At 40.6% G+C, this 20277-nt stretch overlaps 1 protein-coding gene across 1 annotated transcript in view; it reads left to right on the forward strand.

Annotated features, from left to right (window-relative positions):
• LAMA3 (laminin subunit alpha 3) overlaps positions 1-20277 on the forward strand; it is a 130540-nt gene that overhangs the window by 51698 nt on the left and 58565 nt on the right. The window contains exons 23-37 of the mRNA XM_079982598.1: positions 1073-1202; positions 3789-3931; positions 6705-6805; positions 6892-7045; positions 7718-7878; positions 8583-8691; positions 10762-10859; positions 11654-11825; positions 12399-12525; positions 12619-12758; positions 14426-14541; positions 14825-15036; positions 16621-16825; positions 17951-18095; positions 19904-20044. Of these exons, the coding sequence (XP_079838724.1) occupies positions 1073-1202; positions 3789-3931; positions 6705-6805; positions 6892-7045; positions 7718-7878; positions 8583-8691; positions 10762-10859; positions 11654-11825; positions 12399-12525; positions 12619-12758; positions 14426-14541; positions 14825-15036; positions 16621-16825; positions 17951-18095; positions 19904-20044 (2154 nt within the window). The remainder of the gene's footprint in view (positions 1-1072; positions 1203-3788; positions 3932-6704; positions 6806-6891; positions 7046-7717; positions 7879-8582; positions 8692-10761; positions 10860-11653; positions 11826-12398; positions 12526-12618; positions 12759-14425; positions 14542-14824; positions 15037-16620; positions 16826-17950; positions 18096-19903; positions 20045-20277) is intronic.

Genomic DNA, 20277 nt, shown 5'->3' on the forward strand with positions numbered 1-20277 from the left:
CCCACCCCAAACCTCTCCCCTCCTTCTCCTTGCTGCAGTGATTCTGTAGTTGGCGGTCACCAATGAAAAACCAATAGGAGATGCATAGAAAAAGGGTGAGGAAGAATAATCAAACCAAATAAGTTAAATAATGCATGGAACTCTAGGCATATGCCAGATGAACTTCAGTCATCTGGTTTCAAACCTTTCCATTGCATCGTTGACATCCAGTTGGATTCTCTAGGAAGTAGTTACTTGGCAACCCTAAAGTTAATACATGGAAAACCATCTCAAATGCCAAGTTAAAATAGATTGGAGAAGTGCAAGGTACATCATCCATGATTTAACATTAGCACACAGTTCTTATCCTTAAGCCATGCCACATGGACACCACAGTACTATGCCAGCTTAACAGAGCAATGATATGCATGTCTTCTCAGAAACACAGGAGCAAACAATACAGGTAAGTGTGTATAAGAGTGCAGCCGTAAAAATGCGGACCATAGTACAGCCAAAACTTGTTATCCTTCTGAATTCATCTGGACATCATTTACAGTGAGGATCAGTAAGAAGAGAACTGCTTTAGACCTGTGTTTCATCCAAACCCACCATAACTTTTTTGATTGCTGTGTTACATTTGCTAAATGTTTCTAGACATTTTCTGCCTTTTGGGTGGTAGTCTTAAAATAATATGCTTTCCTGTCCTCTTCTTTGCTTCTTTTTTCCCCAGCCAGAGGTGGTAGCACCTGTCACTGTGGCTTCTCCTAAGCTCTTCCACCTAGCACTGCACTATGTCACCTTGGTTTCAAAAAGCTGTAGAGGGAGGATCTCAATTGCTGAGGGGAAACATTTTGGCCCTAATAACACTTGTAAGTGAATTACGTTTCTTGCTAGGTTTGCCTATCTTTCTCTTCCTTATGCCAGAAAATGCTTTTCCTTCCGCATAAATGTCTCTGTCTATATGTGTGGTACTTGTTATTCTTATTTTCCCCCCTGTAGGAATTGTGTATTTTGCTTGCACAGCTTCTGAAGATTTATCCTTTTGGTACTTTATGGCTTTTTCCTCCTTGTTTATTTACCTCCCATTTTACAGAATGAAGTAAGGATAACTTTGAATGTGGAGAAATCAAACCTCCGTTTATTTCGTGTTATCTTGAGGTATATTAATCCTGGAACTGCTGCGGTATCTGGCCACATAATCGCTTATTCTCGTCTTCGTAAAGGTAGGTAGAGCAAAATGGCGGTGGAACTCAGCAGGTAGTTGCAAAGTGTCTTCATGCACTGAATTCAATTGACCTAAAAGCTTCTTTTATGCCATGCCCACCTGCCCACCCTACATGTTGTCTGGTGTGGGGTGAGTAAAGGCGGGGCTTCAAAGGAGCAAGCAGGAGCTTAAAGTGGGCTCCTTGTTGTTCCTTCGTTGGAACAAGGCACACTCTTGCCTGCCCATCAGCTGATGGGTGCTTGGAAGGTGCCTTGCTCAAGGAGGGCGTAGCGCTTCCCCCTCCCATTGCTGCTCTTTGAAGTAGCCGCTTTTCAACTTCTGAAATTGGAAATTGAAGGGAACATCGTAGGGAGGCTTGCAAAGGGCTCCGTTTGGTTGAGCATACCTGGTCCCTCCTTTTGGAAGCTCTGGACGCACATAGGCAGCTGATGCTTCTGAAAAGCACTCCCACGCCTTGCCTGTCAGGTGATCAGAGGGGACAAAACCAGCAGTCTTTTCAGGGCTATCAGAGAGCCCCCCCCCCCAGTGATGCTTGAGCTTCCAGAGGGTTTCAGCTACAAGTCTGTCAAATAGCACTGCCCTTTGAAATCCTGATTATTTGGGATATCAAAGCACAGCATCACCTGGCATCAAAGGGACATCAGGTGATAGGCAAGCGGGAGGCCCTGCCCAACTAGCAAGTTTGGCCTGGCTAGAAAAGGACACCCACCCCTGATTTACATCAGTCTCGTTTGGTATCTTCTGCACTCACCTATTGCATGTTTGTTAGGTCTGCTATGTGCCGGGGGGCAGGTTAGTTGTAGTAGTAATAATATACTTTATGTGTGCACATAAGCATGCATGTGTCATACATTGGAAGACTGTGTTTCAAATTTTAAAAATAAATTTATTTGATCAAGACATCTGAGAACACAGATTAGCAACATTGTAAAGGTAGAAGAACTTCAGAGAGAAATTCATTGCTCCTATATCCCATCTTGTCAGAGAATCTTCCTCACGATGCTATTGGGCCATGGCCCTGATTTTTTTAAAAAAAATTACTGAATGCCTGGTTACAGAAGAGACATATGTGGTGGCAGAAATTTCCAGCCTAGAAATTAGTGCCAAACAGATTGCTCAGCCCTAGATTTGAAGAGTGTCAGGCTGAAGTAAAGGAAAGAGTTACTGCCCTGACAACTCAAGGGCTATGACTGTTCCTCATTTTTCATTTGCTTCAAGATCTGTACTGAGTAAAGAATTACTAGCTTGGTCATCTTAAAACAAATGATCAGACAAACCCTAACTTTGGTAATTAAGCAATTTCAGCTGCTGGTTGTTGCAACAGGAAAAAGACAGTTATTAAAAGGTAAAGGGACCCCTGACCATTAGGTCCATTTGTGGCCGACTCTGGGGTTGCGGCACTCGTCTCGCTTTATTGGCCGAGGGAGCCGGCGTACAGCTTCTGGGTCATGTGGCCAGCATGACTAAGCCGCTTCTGGAGAACCAGAGCAGTGCATGGAAATGCCGTTTACCTTCCCGCCAGAGCGGTACCTATTCATCTACTTGCACTTTGATGTGCTTTCAAACTGCTAGGTTGGCAGGAGCAAGGACGGAGCAATGGGAGCTCACCCCGTTGCGGGGATTCGAACCGCTGACCTTCTGATCAGCAAGCCCTTGGCTCTGTGATTTAGACCACAGCACCACCCTTAGTAAAAAGACAGTTATTGTAGCAACAGTAAAAATACAAAAAGCAGAAGATAGAAAATCAATTTAAATCCTGGGCAATCTTTTTTTTTTTTTTTTTAAGTCTAAAATGTGGTTCTCTGGAAAACCCAATCAGGTGGCGGCATGTAAATAATAGTAATTATTATTATGAAAGCCTACAGAGTGGCAGGGATATTTAGAGAAGGACCTTTGGTGCTAGACGTAAAAACAGGTACCAGTAGGTTCCTTAAAATAAATATAAACCAACATTCATTGAAAATGTTAGCTTATTAATAGCTTGCTTGCCACTTTTAGTTCTTCTGACAGATATTTCCCGGGGTGGTTTCATGGAGGGCAGCCTGTTACAGAATGTGGATCACATATATCGTGGGATTTGGCTGCATCTTAATCTCATGTGGTAACCTTTAATGGATTTATTATGGCATAAGCCTTCGTGAGCTACAGTCCCTTTTATCAGACACATGAAGTGTTGTCTTGAGTTGCAGGTACATACAGTGGTACCTCTGGTTATGTACTTAATTCGTTCCTGAGGTCCGTTCTTAACCTGAAACTGTTCTTAACCTGAAGCACCACTTTAGCTAATGGTGCCTCCCGCTGCCGCCGCGCCACTGGAGCACGATTTCTGTTCTCATCCTGAAGCAAAGTTCTTAACCCGAGGTACTATTTCTGGGTTAGTGGAATCTGTAACCTGAAGCGTATGTAACCTGAATTGTATGTAACCCGAGGTACCACTGTACATGGTTGGGTGGGCAGGGGGATGCACCTGCTCTTTCAGTTTGCTGCTTATCTCATTTTAATTAATAAAAATGTTGGTTTCTGAGTCATCAGGGAGTGTGTGTGTTTTTTAAATTATTATTATTATTTTCTTGTTTGTTGGCAGGGACTCCTCAGAGCAAAGATGTTGTCTTCCCACCCAGTAAAGAACCTGCTTTTGTCACTGTCCCAGGGAAGAGCTTTGCAGATGCATTTTCACTGACTCCTGGAACCTGGATTTTTAAAATCATGGCAGAGGGAGTCCTTTTGGTAAGATGTTTGCTATAATTACGAGGGGGAAGAATGCTAGTGCAGTATAGTTGAACAGAGTTCTCATATATAGCAAAAAAAGGGGAAAGGGGCGTGGAAGGCTATCACAGATATTATATTTTGCAACTTGTGTTCCCCTTCCCCTTGCTTGGGTCTGAAAACCCCAGTTGGTGAAGTGGAGTTTACTGTCAGTTGGTTGTGCCTGGAGTCCTGAGGCAGAGCTCCTCTTAAGAGTTTATGTGTGTTGTGTGAGGTTGGACTGTTTTGTGCGAAATGGTCTCCTTCTGTGCAGAGTGCCCTTTCTCTTCTCTGCCCCCCCCATCAGACTTCCCCCTTTTGACTTCCCCCTCTCAGTGTGCACAACATGAGGTCAGAGAAATATAGCCTCATGAGCTGTGCCTAGTTATTGGACCGGTAGTCTCTCTGTGCTCGGCTTGTGTGCTGTGATTGTGTGCTGAATCATACCATATTCTGTGCCAGAGTGGGCAGAGGGACTGCTTTCAGTTCTATTGTCCAGGTCTGGGGTTAGTGTAAAATGATGCTGTCAGCAGCATGACTGTGGTCTGAGTGAGTATAGGATTTGGGACAAGTGTACCCCTCACATGTACAACTCTAACCTGTCCCCATCTCCCCCTAGTCCATTGTCATATAATTGCTGATGGAATGGTGCCACATATTATTAGAGGATCATTACAGTGGTGCCCCGCAAGACGAACGCCTCGCAAGACGGAAAACCCGCTAGACGAAAGGGTTTTCCGTTTTGGAGGCGCTTCGCAAAACGAATTTCCCTATGGGCTTGCTTCGCAAGACGAAAATGTCTTGCGAGTTCCTGCGGGGTTTTTCCCCTCCCCCCCTCTTTTCCTAAGCCCTAAGCCGCTTAACAGCTGATCCACTGAAAAGCCGCTTATCAGCTGATCCGCTAAAAGCCGCTAAACCGCTAATAGCGCTAATCCGCTAAGCTGTCAATGGGCTTGCTTCGCAAGACGAAAAAACCGCTATACGAAGAGCCTCACGGAACGGATTAATTTCGTCTTGCGAGGCACCACTGTATATGAGGTGTGGGAGAAAAATAAAAAAAAACTATTGGAAAGGAAAACACCCTGGTGGTTATCACCGATCGATATCTTAACAACTAAAAAAAGCAAACATGGAGGGGGAAAGATTGACTTACGAAGATTTATTGATAAGAACAGAAAACGGATGGAAAATGAGAGCATTCATAGAATCATAGAATCATAGAGTTGGAAGAGACCACAAGGACCATCGAGTCCAACCCCCTGCCAAGCAGGAAACACCATCAGAGCACTCCTGACATATGGTTGTCAAGCCTCTGCTTAAAGACCTCCAAAGAAGGAGACTCCACCACACTCCTTGGCAGCAAATTCCACTGCCATTCGAAGAGTTAAAAGATAGATTAACAGGCTGGTTGCAATTTCATCAAATAAACACATTATGGAAAGAAGATAAAAAGATAGGGATGAATGATAAAAAATCTAAATTTCAGACAGAAATATTAGAAGGTAAAACTAAGCTATTATCTGAAATGTATAACTTTTTGTTAGAGTGGGATACCAAAGATGAAGAGATAAAAGAGGTAATGGTAAAATGGGCAATGGATCTGGGATACAATATAGAATATGATAATTGGGTGGAATTATGGAACAGAGGAATGAAATTCACGGCCTGTGTCACGCTCAGAGAAAATTTGGAAAAAATGATGTATAGGTGGTACATCACACCGATGAAATTAGAAAAAATGTATAAAACCGGTAACAAAGCCTGCTGGAAATGCAAAATTAAAGAAGGAAATTTTTACCACATGTGGTGGGCTTGTGAAGAAATAAAAAAGTTTTGGGAACTCATATATAATGAATTAAAAAAAATATTTAGATACACTTTTTCTAAAAAACCGGAAGCCTTCCTATTGGGAATAATTGGGGATGAAATTAAAAAAGAGAATCAGACACTATTCCAATATGTAACAGTGGCTGCCAGGATACTAATAGCACAAAAATGGAAGAGTCCAGACATCCCAACTGTTAGATTGGCAAATAAAATTATTTGAATATGTGGAACTAGCAAAAATGACGCAAAAAATTAGACACCAAAAAGGTACAAAGTTTATTAGCGATTGGAGTAAATTTATAACATACATTGAAGGAAATTTTAGAAGTTTAAAACCCACAGCAGGTCTAACATAAATCTTACGATGCGTAAACTATTAATTAATGAAACTGCAAAAAAAAGAAGTTTCTACCAAGTAGCCCGAAATCGGGAGGGAAGGAGGTCAACATGTACATATAGGAGGGATACAAATAAGATGATGAAGGATTGCAATGGAAATTTATGTTATTTTTCTTTGTTTGTTTTGACTTTTGATGTTTGTTTGCTTATTTTTGATTTCTCAAATGAAAATTAATAAAAAAGAATTAAAAAAAAAGAAAAAAAGAAAAATATCATACAAATCCATTGGACATGTGGCACCATAGATCAAGATCCACTATTGTTTCCTGGCTTCTGCCACTTCTTAAAATCCCTCAGCTAGACGATCTTGAGTACAGGACTGTGTCCTTGGGGAGCAATCCTATACACATTTACATAGGAATAAGTCAAAATAACTGGGGGCTTATATCTGAATACATGGGCTTGCATTGTTAAATCTTCTGTGGAAACAGGAGCCCACTCTGTTTGCAACTTATGCTGAAATTTTCACATAATCATTTTCTATGTGCTTAATAAATATGCTTATGTTAATATTGTTTTGTCCTGTTAGGATTACCTGGTGCTCTTGCCTAGCGACTACTATGAAGCCCCCATCCTGCAGTTACCAGTTACAGAGGCTTGCACATATTCAGGACAGGCAGTGACAGATAAGTTAGTGCACCTATTATATTATTGAGACCATTGCCTTGGGTTGTTTTATTTGATTTTAATGGTGTCTCTTCCTCCTTTTTAAAAAGTTGTTTACAGTATGAGCACCTCCCACTGGACAGATTTTGCTGTGTGCTTGGTTCAGAAGTCAGAGTTTCCTTGAACAGAAGAGAGTACAGGAAGGTAGCTTCCCACCAGCCAACAGCCAAACATCCCATAATGTCTCATATCACTGGTCAAGAGGTAAGATGGCTCTGTTTGTGTGTAAATCTGCCATCATATGTGTCAATTTTGTACATTCTATTTCCACATGGGTGGCGCTGTGGTCTAAACCACTGAGCCTTGGGCTTGCCAGTCGGTTCGAATCCCCACGATGGGGTGGGCTCCCATTGCTCGGTCCCTGCTCCTGCCAACCTAGTAGTTTGAAAGCATGTCAAAGTGCAAGTAGATAAATAGGTACAACTCGGGCGGGAAGGTAAACGGCGTTTCCGTGCGCTGCTCTGGTTTCACCAGAAGCGGCTTAGTCATGCTGGCCACATGACCCGGAAAAACTCTGCAGACAATCGTCGGCTCCCTCAGCCAGTAAAGCCAGATGAGTGCCACAACCCCAGAGTTGTTCATGACTGGACTTAACTGTCAGTGGTCCTTTACCTTTACCTTTAGTTCCATGCATCCCCTGCAGTATTACTGTGTGACTTACTCAAGGGGCAATCATTCTGGTGGGCAGAGTAAGGAAGGCTTTTTCTGTAGGAAAGGCTTTGGCGGGTTTGGGATTTGGCGTTCAGGAATTATGTAGCTCTCCTTTTGCTTTCTTGAAACTCTTGCATGCTTGAGAAAAGCGTTTCCTGGGAAATGGATGGCATCCCCTGCAATCCTTATTTTGGTAGTAGTCAAATGTGGTTTGAATTTTCTTAGGTGGATCTGCAGATAAGGCTGACAGTTCCCCAAGTTGGCCGCTACGTGGTAGTCCTTGAGTATGCTAATGAACATGATCGAGTATATGTTGGCAATGTGAAGATTGACACCCCTGGGAATGTGATGGAGGCAAAAATCAATATATATAGCTGCAAATACAGGTGGGGAAATGTGGAAACTTAATTATCCATTTGGGTTGAGTATCTGTTTTGTCTTTCTTTTTAAACTTGCTTACATATGCCTACTGTGTACTCATTCTGAATACTGTTTTAAAATAAATGGGAATTGAGTAGGGGAAGCACCACAGCTTGGCAATAGGGCATGTGCTTTGCAGGTTCCTGGTGTCTCCTGGCAAAACTGGGAAAGACTCTTGCCTATAACCCTAGAGGGCTGCTGCCAGTCAGTGTTGACAATACTGAGCTGGATAGAATAGTGGTGTGACTCATTAGAAGGCAAATTTCTATGTTCTTGTGCTCTATGCTTGATCTAATGACAATGATATTATAGTGTATGGATTGGGCGGCGGGTGGGTGTCTCCATCTAAAGAAAACAGAATAATCTGAGGGAGTCAAATACTGATGTAAATAGATTTTAAAATAATTTTCATTGCATTAATCCATAGAGAGAACTTAATTCTTTAATTCCAAACATAATTCCCTGTTTTGGATTGTATTGATTATCCCGGATCATTCCTTATTTTCCAATCAACATGATTTAAAATAGCCAGATATAAATGGTACAATCCTGATAAATAACTCACTGTTTCTTGGCTTTGGAGGAAATAAGCAAACGGTAGAAGAAGAATACTCTTTTGGGGTGGAAGAGTTCCAGTATGGTTTTTAACTACTTTTGAAATCTATTCCAGCTTTCTATGCCGCAGTGTTGTGCTTGATGAAATGCACCGAGTTGCAGTTTATGACCTTCTGGCTGATGCAAACTTCCATCTCAGGGCTTCAGCAATAGATTTTCTCCTAGTAAGTTTCAGTTCTGTGATATTTTTCCTGTCAGGTGGGCTACTCTGGGGTCTCTAATAGGGGATCTCTTGCCACCTGGATCCATTGTGAGTCCCTGTCAGGAAAAAAAGTGGGGTATAAATAAATAAATAACAATGACCACAACAATAATCCATTATTATCAATGTCCTGCCAGCCACTGTGATGCAGGCTTTCACATATTTTGGTTTCAAATGATCACAGTGATTGTGCGGTTCCATAGTACCCCCCACAAAAATGTGTGCGTATGTGTCTTTTTCAACCCTTCCCAACTGCAAAGCAAAGGGACTGGCTATGAAGATAGATTTGTGAGTAAATTGGTTTAAAAGTTTCATTATAAGATCTTTGCTGCCACCTTTTGGATACTTAAATATTTCCTCACTTATCCCCTTGCGCCTTCTGCTTTCAAAACAATGCATTGCCTAGCATGCATATGGAGAACCCTGGGATAAAAACCAGAATAGAATGCGGCTCCTTGGTGGTTGCATTCAGAAGGAGTTGAACTTTTGCTTGTTGCAAGGTACTGTGGACAGTCATACAGAATACTCCTTAAAAAAATAAATAGTGGCTGAATAGGGGGAGGGCCATAGCTCAGTAACAGAGCTCCGTGTTTTGCATTCAAAAGGTTCCAGGTCCCTGGCATCTCCAGGCAGAGCTGGGAAATATTCCTGCCTGTAACCCTATAGAGTCACTGCCAAACAGAGTTGACAATGCTAAGTTAGATGGACCAAGGGCCTGACAGATTCATATGTTCCTGTTAGTTAAGTTACCCAGAATTGGAAAGGAAGTGCACCCAGATCCTGTTGGCCAGGGGATTCCCCCACCCCTTTTTAAAATTTCTCTTGAGTTAATTTCTTGGTTCACTGGTTAGTCAGTGAGATTGTTTTGCTGTTCTGTTTCTTGAATCTTTATTAGACATTTGGTTTATTTATTATTTGTTTGTTTTTAACTGTTTCTGCACTTCTGTTTCATATGATATCTCTCACAGCTTTACAAAGTTAGAAGCAATGTATAGAAAGTCCCTTAATGAAATCTAACTAAATAACAGAACGGAAAAATTCGTGGAATAAAATGGCAGTACAATATCTGAAATATGAGCAGACAGTACAAAACACAGGGCAATAGCCGTTTGTTCTCAGGAATTCTCAAAGGCTTTATTAAAAAAAAAAAAAAAACTGCCTCTGGGAAAGCAGCAAAGAAAGTTCCACAGGATCTCTCAGTTCCACAGGACTGGGGCTGTTACTATTCCCAAGGGAGGCTAATTTAAGTTCACCGTAAGATGGATTCTGGAGCTATCAGAAGAGGTCAGCTTTTGTTTCTGAGCCTTTAGCTGCAGTCCTTGCCTTCCACGCATTTATTCAACTTGTCTTTATGAGAGCCTGTGCAGGATACATGGATAGGATACATGGCCGTCTAATAGGTACACATTGTGTGTTTTCAGACATTTTTCTGAATTCATCAGGATTAGAACTGTGCTTCTTCAAAAATAAGTTGAGGTTTTCAATGTGCCAAATTCTGGGATACAGTCCACATTTTGTAGTTGCACGGGAATACTATCAGCTTTGAATAAATGGAGTTGGAATGAATAATCTTACTGTAGTTGAACAGTAAAAGTAGGCTGAATGCTTATTTTTTGCTTCTATTCTTAGTAAAGACCAATGAGCAGTTCAAGGCACTGCTGTGTGACTCACTGTCAAAAGCGTACACTTCTAATCCCATATAATGGTAGAGTAGCAGCTCTTGGCCAACCACATTGTCCTCATGGCTTCTCACAAATCCTTCTAATGAAGGCAAGAGATTGTAGAAGGCCCTGTGGTCATGGAAAGGGGTTTTCAGCTCCCTTTCCTTGGCAGGATCCTGCAGCTTACAAGCCTTCCATTCACAGGTCTCTACATACTGCACTGCCTCTTTGCTAAACTGAATTGCTTCCTTCCTTTCTTTAACAGCACAAATGGTGTGCTGTTTTCACATATTGTAGCTGCCTTGTTCACATGCTGCTCTTAGCTGGAAGAAGAAAATAACAGAACCTTCATTGTCGTCTTTGTTTCCTAGCATAAAGTTTGCCTTATTCCTCTGGAAGATTTTTCTATAGAGTACTTGGAACCTAAAGTATATTGCATTGCCACTTCTGGCCATTCAGCTGATCCAAGGTAAACTGCTTCCTTCCCTTTTGCTTCCATCAAAAGAAAGTTTAAGGCTCTCTCTGACCTGGGAATAACTGCAGTACCCATCATACAGCAAGGCTGCCGCTACTCTGTGTATTCTGAAATAAGAATAATTTGATCTCAGTCGTGCTTTCTTCTTAGCAGAGATATGCAAGGCTTTGCCCAGAGCTGTGCACACACTCTTGAGAAATTTCGCTTGTCTGAATTATTTTAGCTTCTTTGCAAACTCTGACAAATGTTCCATCTCAGGACATTTGAAACAGTCACACACCAGCATTTTTAATTGTTATACCACAACAATGTACATTTTGTTTGTGTATTTCATTATTTCGGTGGGTTGTAAACATACCGTCCAACATGTTGAATCCTAAAACTGGGATGTGCATCTTCTCAGCCGTGCTCATGCGTGAATCATGTGACCTGCGCAAGATAAAGGAGCCCAAAAGACATGCTTTCTTCTGGGCTGTGCTCTTGCACAACAGCAGATGCCCCAAAACATGTATTTTGGAGCACTGTGCGAGGTCGTGCACCCCCCCCAAAGTGTTTTTTGGGTTGAGATCTCTGCACGAAGTCACGCCACCCAAAATGGCCACTATGCTCTCATGGGGAAAAGTTGGGATGTCCTGGTTTTTCCGGGACACTTACAGGGTATGTTGTAAATACAGTAATGTAAAAAGGCAGCAAGCAATTTTAAAATGAAATGTATAGGTTTCACATTTATTTGAATTCACTTTTCTGTGTATACATGTATATGTTCTGATTCTGTTTCCCTTTTAAAGTGCTTCTTGCCTCCCCTCGCAATATGAAACGCCTCCTTCAGCCGTGGTCTTGGATGCTCTGAGGGATGGGCAGGTTGCAGAAGTGCAAAGAAATGTGATATACCAGGAGCCACTGAGTTCTCCTTTGCCATCTGCTCATACAGCTAAGGGAGTAACTTTGACTTCTTCACAGGTATTTAACATTTTGAACTAAATGCGGGTCATAGTCCAGCACAGACTTGGCTGTGTTTATGTCAATTGATTTGTAGAAGTTAATATCATCTGGCATGCAGCCGAACTCTTGCAGAACTGTAAGAGTTTCTCTTAAATGATTTACAATACGTTGGCCTCTTACAGAGCTTTTGCTCTGACATTAAATTCCACTACAGGTCTGGGCAAAAAGCTGGTGCAGAAAGAAAGAAGTAGTTCTTGAAGTCACTAGATGTGCCTCTCTTTTCCTCTAAGGACAGTCCCTACTGCAGCTTTCTAGGTCCAAGCAGGATGAGAATTTAAACAAGAGATTTCTAGCATATCTATCTATCTATCTATCTATCTATCTATCTATCTATCTATCTATCTATCTATCATCTATCTATCTATCCTGTACATAAACTTAACCTTCTTTTTTATATAGGATACCTCCCCACACTTTCAGTTGTGCTAAATTGAATAACCAGTAGTGTGCAAGGATGGTGCTTAGACATTGCCACACTTTGACTATAAATAGGATGAAGCTCAAAACACAAAACTTTTTTTATGTTGACAGAACCAAATTACTCTGCATGGGAGAGTGACGCATTTGGGCAGATACGTGTTTGTCATACAGTTTTACCAGCCGGAGGTCCCAACATTTCCTGTACACGTGACTGTAGATGGAGGACGACTCTGGTCAGGTGAGTTGGGTTTTACATGGGTTTAGATATTTTTAGCACGTTTTGAGTTTTCACAGTTTTCATTTTATTTTATTTTCCATTTGTCTGTTTTAGGGTCTTATAATGCTTCATTTTGTCCGCATATTGCTGGATGCCGAGGTTTGGTGATGGCAGAAAATCGAATTGAACTTGACACCCCTCAGCATGATATCTCAGTCACTGTGAAAATTCCTAATGGAAAAATGCTTGTGTTGGTAGGGTTTGTTATATTCAAGACAATTTAATTATTATTATTATTATTTAAAAACTATTAATTTAACAAACTAACTAAAGTTATATTGTCACCCAATTCAGAAGTTCATTACAAAACAAATGCAAAAATCAAACTACAGTATAAAACAATGCAAACTATTAAAAACTTAAAATACATATAAAATACAGGTTTGCTTTTTTAAAAAAACATAAGAGGACCAGGCCAGACCATAAGACATACATTATTTAAATAGCCTGGGTGAACAAAAATATCTTTCCCTGGCACCAAAAAATCACAAAGATGGCATCAGGCAAACTTCGAAGGGATGGTTGTTCTATAACTGGGATACCACTACCAAAAAGGCCATTTCCCTTGTGGTTACCTGCTTCACTTTGTTTGGCAAGGACACCTGGAACAGAACCTCTGAAAAAGATATTAAGATTCTGATAAGTACCTATGGGAGAAGGCAATCTTTCAGCGAACATTGTCTCAACCTAAAGTATTTATCTCTGTAAAGGTTAAACCAGTTCTTTAAATTAGGCTCAGAAACAGACTGGGAACCAGTGCGTTTGACAACATACAGATGTAATATGATCAAACTTCTCAGTCAATAAATCTGTAGCCCTATTCCAGACCAATGGTGATTTTCTAACTTTTTAAAAGCACAGCACCACATGCTATATACATTGTAATAGTTTAAATGGAAAGTTACCCAAAGCATAGGTAACAGTGGTATAGCTGTTTTCATTCAGTTATGCAGGCAGCTGCTGCAGCTTTCTTTCAACCAGGGAAGATTCCTTTTATCTGGATAGAGATAGACAAATTACAATATTTTGTGACTTAATAATTATAAAATGTTTTAGTGCTTATAACCACACATCCCCATGATGTGCTGAATGAGCTGGTTGTTTAGAATTACAGTATTATTTTTTAAAAAATACAATTATCCACCCTCTAGTAATTTCCAGTCTACAGCTATTGGTGTATGAAGGCCTGCTTTGAAGACTGCTTAGAAACAGCCGTTCAAAACATTGCCACCGTGGCACCAAATGAGACAAGATGTTGGTTGAGAACACATTTCACCAAATCTTTAAAGAGCTCCATTGACTTCTGGTCTGTCTCTAAGCACAATTCGAAGTGCTGCTTCTCATCTTTAAAGCCCTCCACTGCTTAAGACCTCTGTATTTTGAGGGAATGTCTTTCCCCCCAATCATCTGTTTCTACTATATCAAGCTGTTCCTCAGGAGCTCTTCTGAGTGCTACCACTATGTGGCTGCAGGTGGCAATGGAGAAGACTTTTTAGACTGTGACGTCCTGCTTGTGGAACTCTCTCCTGTGGGAGTCCCTCCTGGTCCCTACATTAACATCTTATAGGCACCAGTGAAAAACCGCTTTATTTCTCCAGATTCTGTTGTGTTTTCTGTCTCTGCTGTGATATGTTTTATTTATTTCTCCTATTTTATTGGGTTTAATGGGCTGTTGTTGAGTTTCAGATGGAGGGTGGTATGCAAAATAAAAATACTTTAAGGCCCTTGTTTTCTGGAGCTCCTATCAGTGCAGTGCAAGTACCGTTTGCATACACATTGCGTTGAAATGAATGGAAATTGGAAACAGTGCTTGGATACTTAAGATTAAACATACCATTTCATTTCTTTATCATTTTTAAAGGAACGTGTACTGGCTGTTCCAGCAGACAGCTACAGTTATAGACTTCTTCAGAAAGACACTGTGGACAAGTCATTTGATTTCATCTATCATTGTGGTGGGAACAGTTTTTACATCAAGTAAGTCAGCCTCATATTCTGCGACACCAAACACATCTGCTATTTATTATATGGGTGCCAGTTAGCTAGTTAATTTATTTTACTTCCACTGTCTATGTAATGTTGCAGTGGGGAACCTGTAGTCCTCCAAAAGTTGTTGGACTCCATCTCCCATCATCCCCAGCCAATGGTCAAGAATGATTTGAGTTGTAGTTGAACAACATCTGGAGGGCCACAGGTTGCCCACTGTGGTGTTCATGGTGCTTTACAAATCACAGTTTACTTTTTTCTTTTCTTTTGACAGCCCTGCCACTTCCTCAGAATTCTGTAGAACGTCTGCAAGGTCACTTGCAGCTGCCTACAATGATGGAGCACTGCCTTGTAATTGCCACAGAAATGGGGCCACCAGTCGCACTTGCAACCCTGTGGGAGGGCAGTGCAATTGCAGACAACACATCATTGGCCGCCAGTGTAGCAGGTGTCAAACAGGCTATTATGGATTTCCCTTTTGCAAACGTAAGGATGTCTTTAATAACTCTTGGGAGAGGTCATGTGCTGCATTACACGTTTTTGGAATGTTGCCTAAAGTGTTTAAAGTTTCATTCTGTATTTCATTCCAGTTTTATTTCCCTTAAGTTTATAGCCTGTCCTATCAGTGGTCATCTATATGCAGGTTTTTTAAAATGACCAAAGCAAATACTAATGCAGCTATTACATTTACACAAAAAGCCTTGGTTCCCTCTCTTTGTGGGTTTTTGAGAAATTATTATATTATATATGCTTGTACTATTGGAGTTCAGATGTCACTCTAAACTATGTTTTAGCAAGATGTAAACGAGCCTAGTATCCTCTTGGACTAACATGCTCCCCGATTCCCTCTCTATGTAAGCATTCGGAAGCTTTCTCCTCTGCTTTTTGTTAACCACAGTTTGTCTTGCTGCCCAGACCAACCACAGTTTGTCTTGCTGCCCAGACCAACAAACTGTGGTTAACATTTAACTATGGTACTTTAAAACCATGGTTTTTGAAGCTGACTTTTTAAAGCTAGCCTTAGAGGAGGCTAGGCTCATTTATGTTTTGCTATACAATAGTGTAACGTGACATCCAAGTGCATCTGTAGTAATATCAACATTATTTCTGTTAATTGTTTTATATTGCCTTTTTGTAAACTAGTCATGACAGTTTACAACGAAGCAGAACAATAAAGCAACAGTATCATAAAAGCATTAAAGCGATAAAGCATAACTAACAGCATTACACGCAGTAGTAGGAGCACTAATACTGATTTAAAAGGCCAGTTGAAAAGATATGTCTTGACACATTTTCTATCATGGAGAGAGACTGGGTACTGATCTCCGCTCTGAAAGGAGTGCATGCCACAATTTGTACCTACTCAATATCTGCTCCTAGCAACAAACATGCACTTTCAAGATATATGTCCCCCAAAGAAAGCCATTATGTGTATGGTTTCAAATAGTGGTTTATCATATAGCTGTAACTGTTATATGGCATCCTGTCTTCTCACCATTTCCCCTTATTTCTGATTTAAGTTGTAAGTCCCATGCTGGCATGAAGCTGGTTTAGAGATGGGGCTTCAGAGGAGAGCTTTGGAGAACACACTGGGCAGATCTCAGTAGAGAGAAAGAGGTAGAGGGCAGTGCAGCAGTGCTGGCCTCTCCAGTTTTGAGGTCCAGGTCTGTGTACAGCTGCAAGTCTTTCTTGTCTGCAAGGCTTTCAAGTCTTTCTTGCGCCTCAAAAAACCCAGGCAGCAGAATTACACCTTCATGTTCTTCCCAGTACTTGATGAGATATCTGAGATGTTGTCTTTTTCTAATTGTATTTTATTGTGCTTTTCGTGTTTGTTACTTAAAAACCTAATTAGAAAAGCCTAATGCTTGTCCCAAAGAACTACTTCCTGTAGCATATATATGTTTCATTTTTCACTTTTTAAACTATTTTAAGACCATTATATGATAAAGTTGATATGAGGCAAAACAAGCTCTAGTGGTTGCTTTTTTTAACTTCTATTCAAATTTAAATGAACTTGCATATACTGGTATACAATATTATTCATGTGTTAAATGGTTCTCTCAATCCTAGCATGCAGCTGTGGGCGGCGACTTTGTGATGACATCACTGGAAAGTGTATTTGTCCTCCTCAAACCGTTAAGCCCAGATGTGAAGTGTGTGTGAGGCAGCACTTCGGCTATCACCCCCTCACTGGCTGCGAGGGCTGCAATTGCTCAAGGAAAGGCATTATTAATCCGGGAAATGCTGAATGTGATAAAATTGTTGGGCAGTGCAAGTAAGTCCATATTATCAGACTACAGTTTAAACTTCCACGTTTGGGGGGGGGGATGCAAGGGAGAGAAATGGGATGGAACAAGAAGCCCTTTTCTTCAAAATAAGCATCTATGCAGTGTTAATTAATTTCTGAAAAGTGGAATGCCTAGGAGCTTTAGTGGGTGCTAAGAGGTTGGTTTACTCTGAGAAACAATTTGTGGGAGACAGTATGCTTTATTGTTGGCTGTATGCGTCTATTATTTATATACAATATCTGTGTCCCACCCAATAGCCACAGTTCCCTGGCCTGCATTACATTATGTTATGAAAGAATAAGTCTTTGAGCTTCCCACATATGAATCAAATTTGCCAATTGGCCTATATCATTTATGGTGGTGATTGGGTGTGTTTGGGAAGAAAGACGCTACCACCATCAAGCAACAGTTGAGGAAACAGGGGATCCTGTCACTCTTACCTATGGACCTAACCAGAAGAAAATGGGATGGGGGCTGCTGGGTTAGCTCCATACAGACATGTGACTTCTAAATGACATACACTTCGGGCTGGTCAGCAGCCACATGTCTGCTGGCACAGAGCTACTGTCTTTCCACAGCTTCAGATCTATGCAGTGCACCAAAGCTCAAAGTCCCAATTTAGTGTGCAAATTTGCTTTTATTATCAAGATGTATGGATATCGCACTTCAACACTGTGCGTATTGTGCCTCACCTGTGTGCAGTGTTCTTATCTTACTTGACTTATGTATACTTCAAGCAGAGCTTTGAACCTTGTTTAGTCCTTCAGGCTAATCTGTTATTCAGACATTTTAAAAAATGCCATTGCTGTATACCACTGTGAAAGAAAGCAATGAGTTTTAGTAATGAGGTCTTCACTTGAAGAACAGCATTCAGTTATAGCTGACACTTCTAAATGTTTGTTCCAGCATGTCCGGCTTTGATGCCTAAATTATATCTAAGAAACACTAGTATTTTATGACATCACGGTGTGATATTTATTTGCTAATGGAAAACTACCATATACACTGATTTTAATACTGTTACATAAAGACTCTTTCATTGGCTCACTGAGTTTCCAAAAAAGCAAACCTTTTTTCAGAAATTGTTTTTTGGTTTTATTTTGTTACTGAAGATGCCGCATAGGAATAACTGGTCGACGGTGCGATCGATGTGCTTCTGGTTCCTATGGTTTTCCAAACTGCAAACCCTGCGAATGTAACAGAGAAGGAACAGAGCCAGATGTTTGTCATCCACAGACAGGAGTTTGCCTCTGTAAGGTCAGGTGCTTTTGCATTCAGAATTGGTGCGACTGTAATTGCCAGGAGTTTGTCCTTAGTTAACTAGTGATGATTACTGTTCCCATGATTTCTGAAGGAATAATAAAATTATTAATTAGCTGTATAGCATTTTCCATGTCTAAATTACCATAATATGAAAACAATGGTAATTCTTAAATGGAGCTAACACTTGTGAGCTTCCCAAGGAAACATTTGTTAGTACAATACCTTGGTTTGCAATCAAGCCTCGGAAGGAAACATGTAGCAACACTGCTGTTCCTTGAGTGTCTATTTCACCATTCGTCCCTTATTTCAGAGGGAAGCAAATTCACCTCCCACCTAAATCAATAGAAACACTTCAACTGGATTGTTATTATACAGATTGATCAAGAGGAACCCTTGTGCAAAAACCATTCCCCCCCCCCCTTAAATACTCTCTACTGCCAGTAGTGCAAATGGTGCTAGGAAAACCCACTTCCGTTGTCCTGGGGATATTTGTGTACACTGCTCCAATATCTCGTGTGCACTGCTTAGCACATTTCTTGGACTCTGGTTGACAAATGCTGGGAGAATGTTGCTAACTTCACTCCAGCTGCCCACTTCACTACTAATCATCTAGTAATGGGCTCAGTGAATGTAGCAATGCATTTGCGGGAGTTACTCAGTTGTGATCCCACATTAATTCAGCTTCTGGCTTATAGTATCATAGAATTTGGGGGCTGGAAGGGGAGCCTGAGGATCTAGTCCAACCCCTTGCAGTTCAGGAATATGCACATGGTCCCGTATATAAAGTGTTAACTTGATGTACTAACTGTTCATTGCCAAACTTTAATAGTACTTCCAAACAGTCATTTCCAAGAGTAAGTACAAGTGCAAGTGCTAACTTTCAACAATCCATTGAGTTTCAATTATCTTTTTCTAGGATGATTAATTTAGTTGTCTTATCAGCTGCACATCACATATATTTGGTATTATTGTAATTCTCTGACACAGTGGCTATCACACACATAGTTAGGCTCAGTCTTTAAACTCAGAACGACTGTATGTTGATCTTTGCAAATTCCAAAACAAACCTCTTGGACTAAGGTTCAAATCAGAACATTAGTTGGTTATTCATCAGCTTTTACAGTTCCTGAGTGTTCTGACACATTGTTGTTCTTGGGTCAAAGATATCCAAGTGCATTTTAAAATGCATATTTTGCAAATTTCGGTGCAGAGCTTTAAAATAAAAAAAAATGTGGATCAATGTAGAAATGGAACAGAACAGACTTATGGGTGAACACATGAAATAGCAACAAGGACCAGAAATAGATGGATTTTTCTCATCCCTGCTTCCAACTAGATCAAGAGCCGCACAATATTGTGTATTGTGTGCGTTCAGTGTGAATCAGTCTGTGACTGACAGCAGTCAAAATGTGTGACAATCATCCACAAAAAAGGTTTGTTTGGAAACACCTTAATTTTATTTTATTTTAAATAATATTTATTCAAAATTTTGAGAGTTACAAAAAGAAGAAAAAAGAAAAATAAAAAAATAAAAAAACAAATTTTAATGCACACAAGCATAGTATTGGCGAAGCTGCTTGTTATGCACTCAAAGGAGCAAAAGCATATGTGTGTCATTTGCTTGAAACTCCTTTCAGAAGGAGACAACCTCATTTGCATTTGTGCTACTGTGTACTGAAAATCAAGGCGATGAAACAATGTTATGTATTATTTTGGATGTATTTTACAGCTTTTTTCATGTGTATATTACTGCAGGAGCTTTATGTGGAAACATTTAATGACTTATTGCAACTGACTTATAGGAGAATGTTGAAGGTATTCAGTGTGACATGTGCCGCCCTGGGTCGTTTTATTTGGACTCTGCTAACCCGAAGGGTTGCACCAATTGCTTTTGTTTCGGAGCAACCAATATTTGTCGCAGCACAAATAAACGTAGGGTTAAGGTACGTTTGCTGTAAGTTATTCTTTTTTCAATCACTATTTTAAGGGTGCAACTAGCAGGAGACCTGATTGGATTTCCTGTTTGCTTAAATTCAAAGTAGCTGTGGCATGGGGAAATTAGATTGGGCTTCGGTGCCATGAAGAATTTACACACTTCACTTTCCCCAGTCTAAATAGCCCTCTGCCTGAAGGTGCTGCTTAACCTGCAGGAAAAAACTTATAGGTGTGCTGCTTC

The sequence above is a fragment of the Podarcis cretensis genome (genome assembly GCF_951804945.1).
Source record: "Podarcis cretensis genome assembly, chromosome: 7".
Classification (NCBI taxonomy): Eukaryota; Metazoa; Chordata; class Lepidosauria; order Squamata; family Lacertidae; genus Podarcis; species Podarcis cretensis.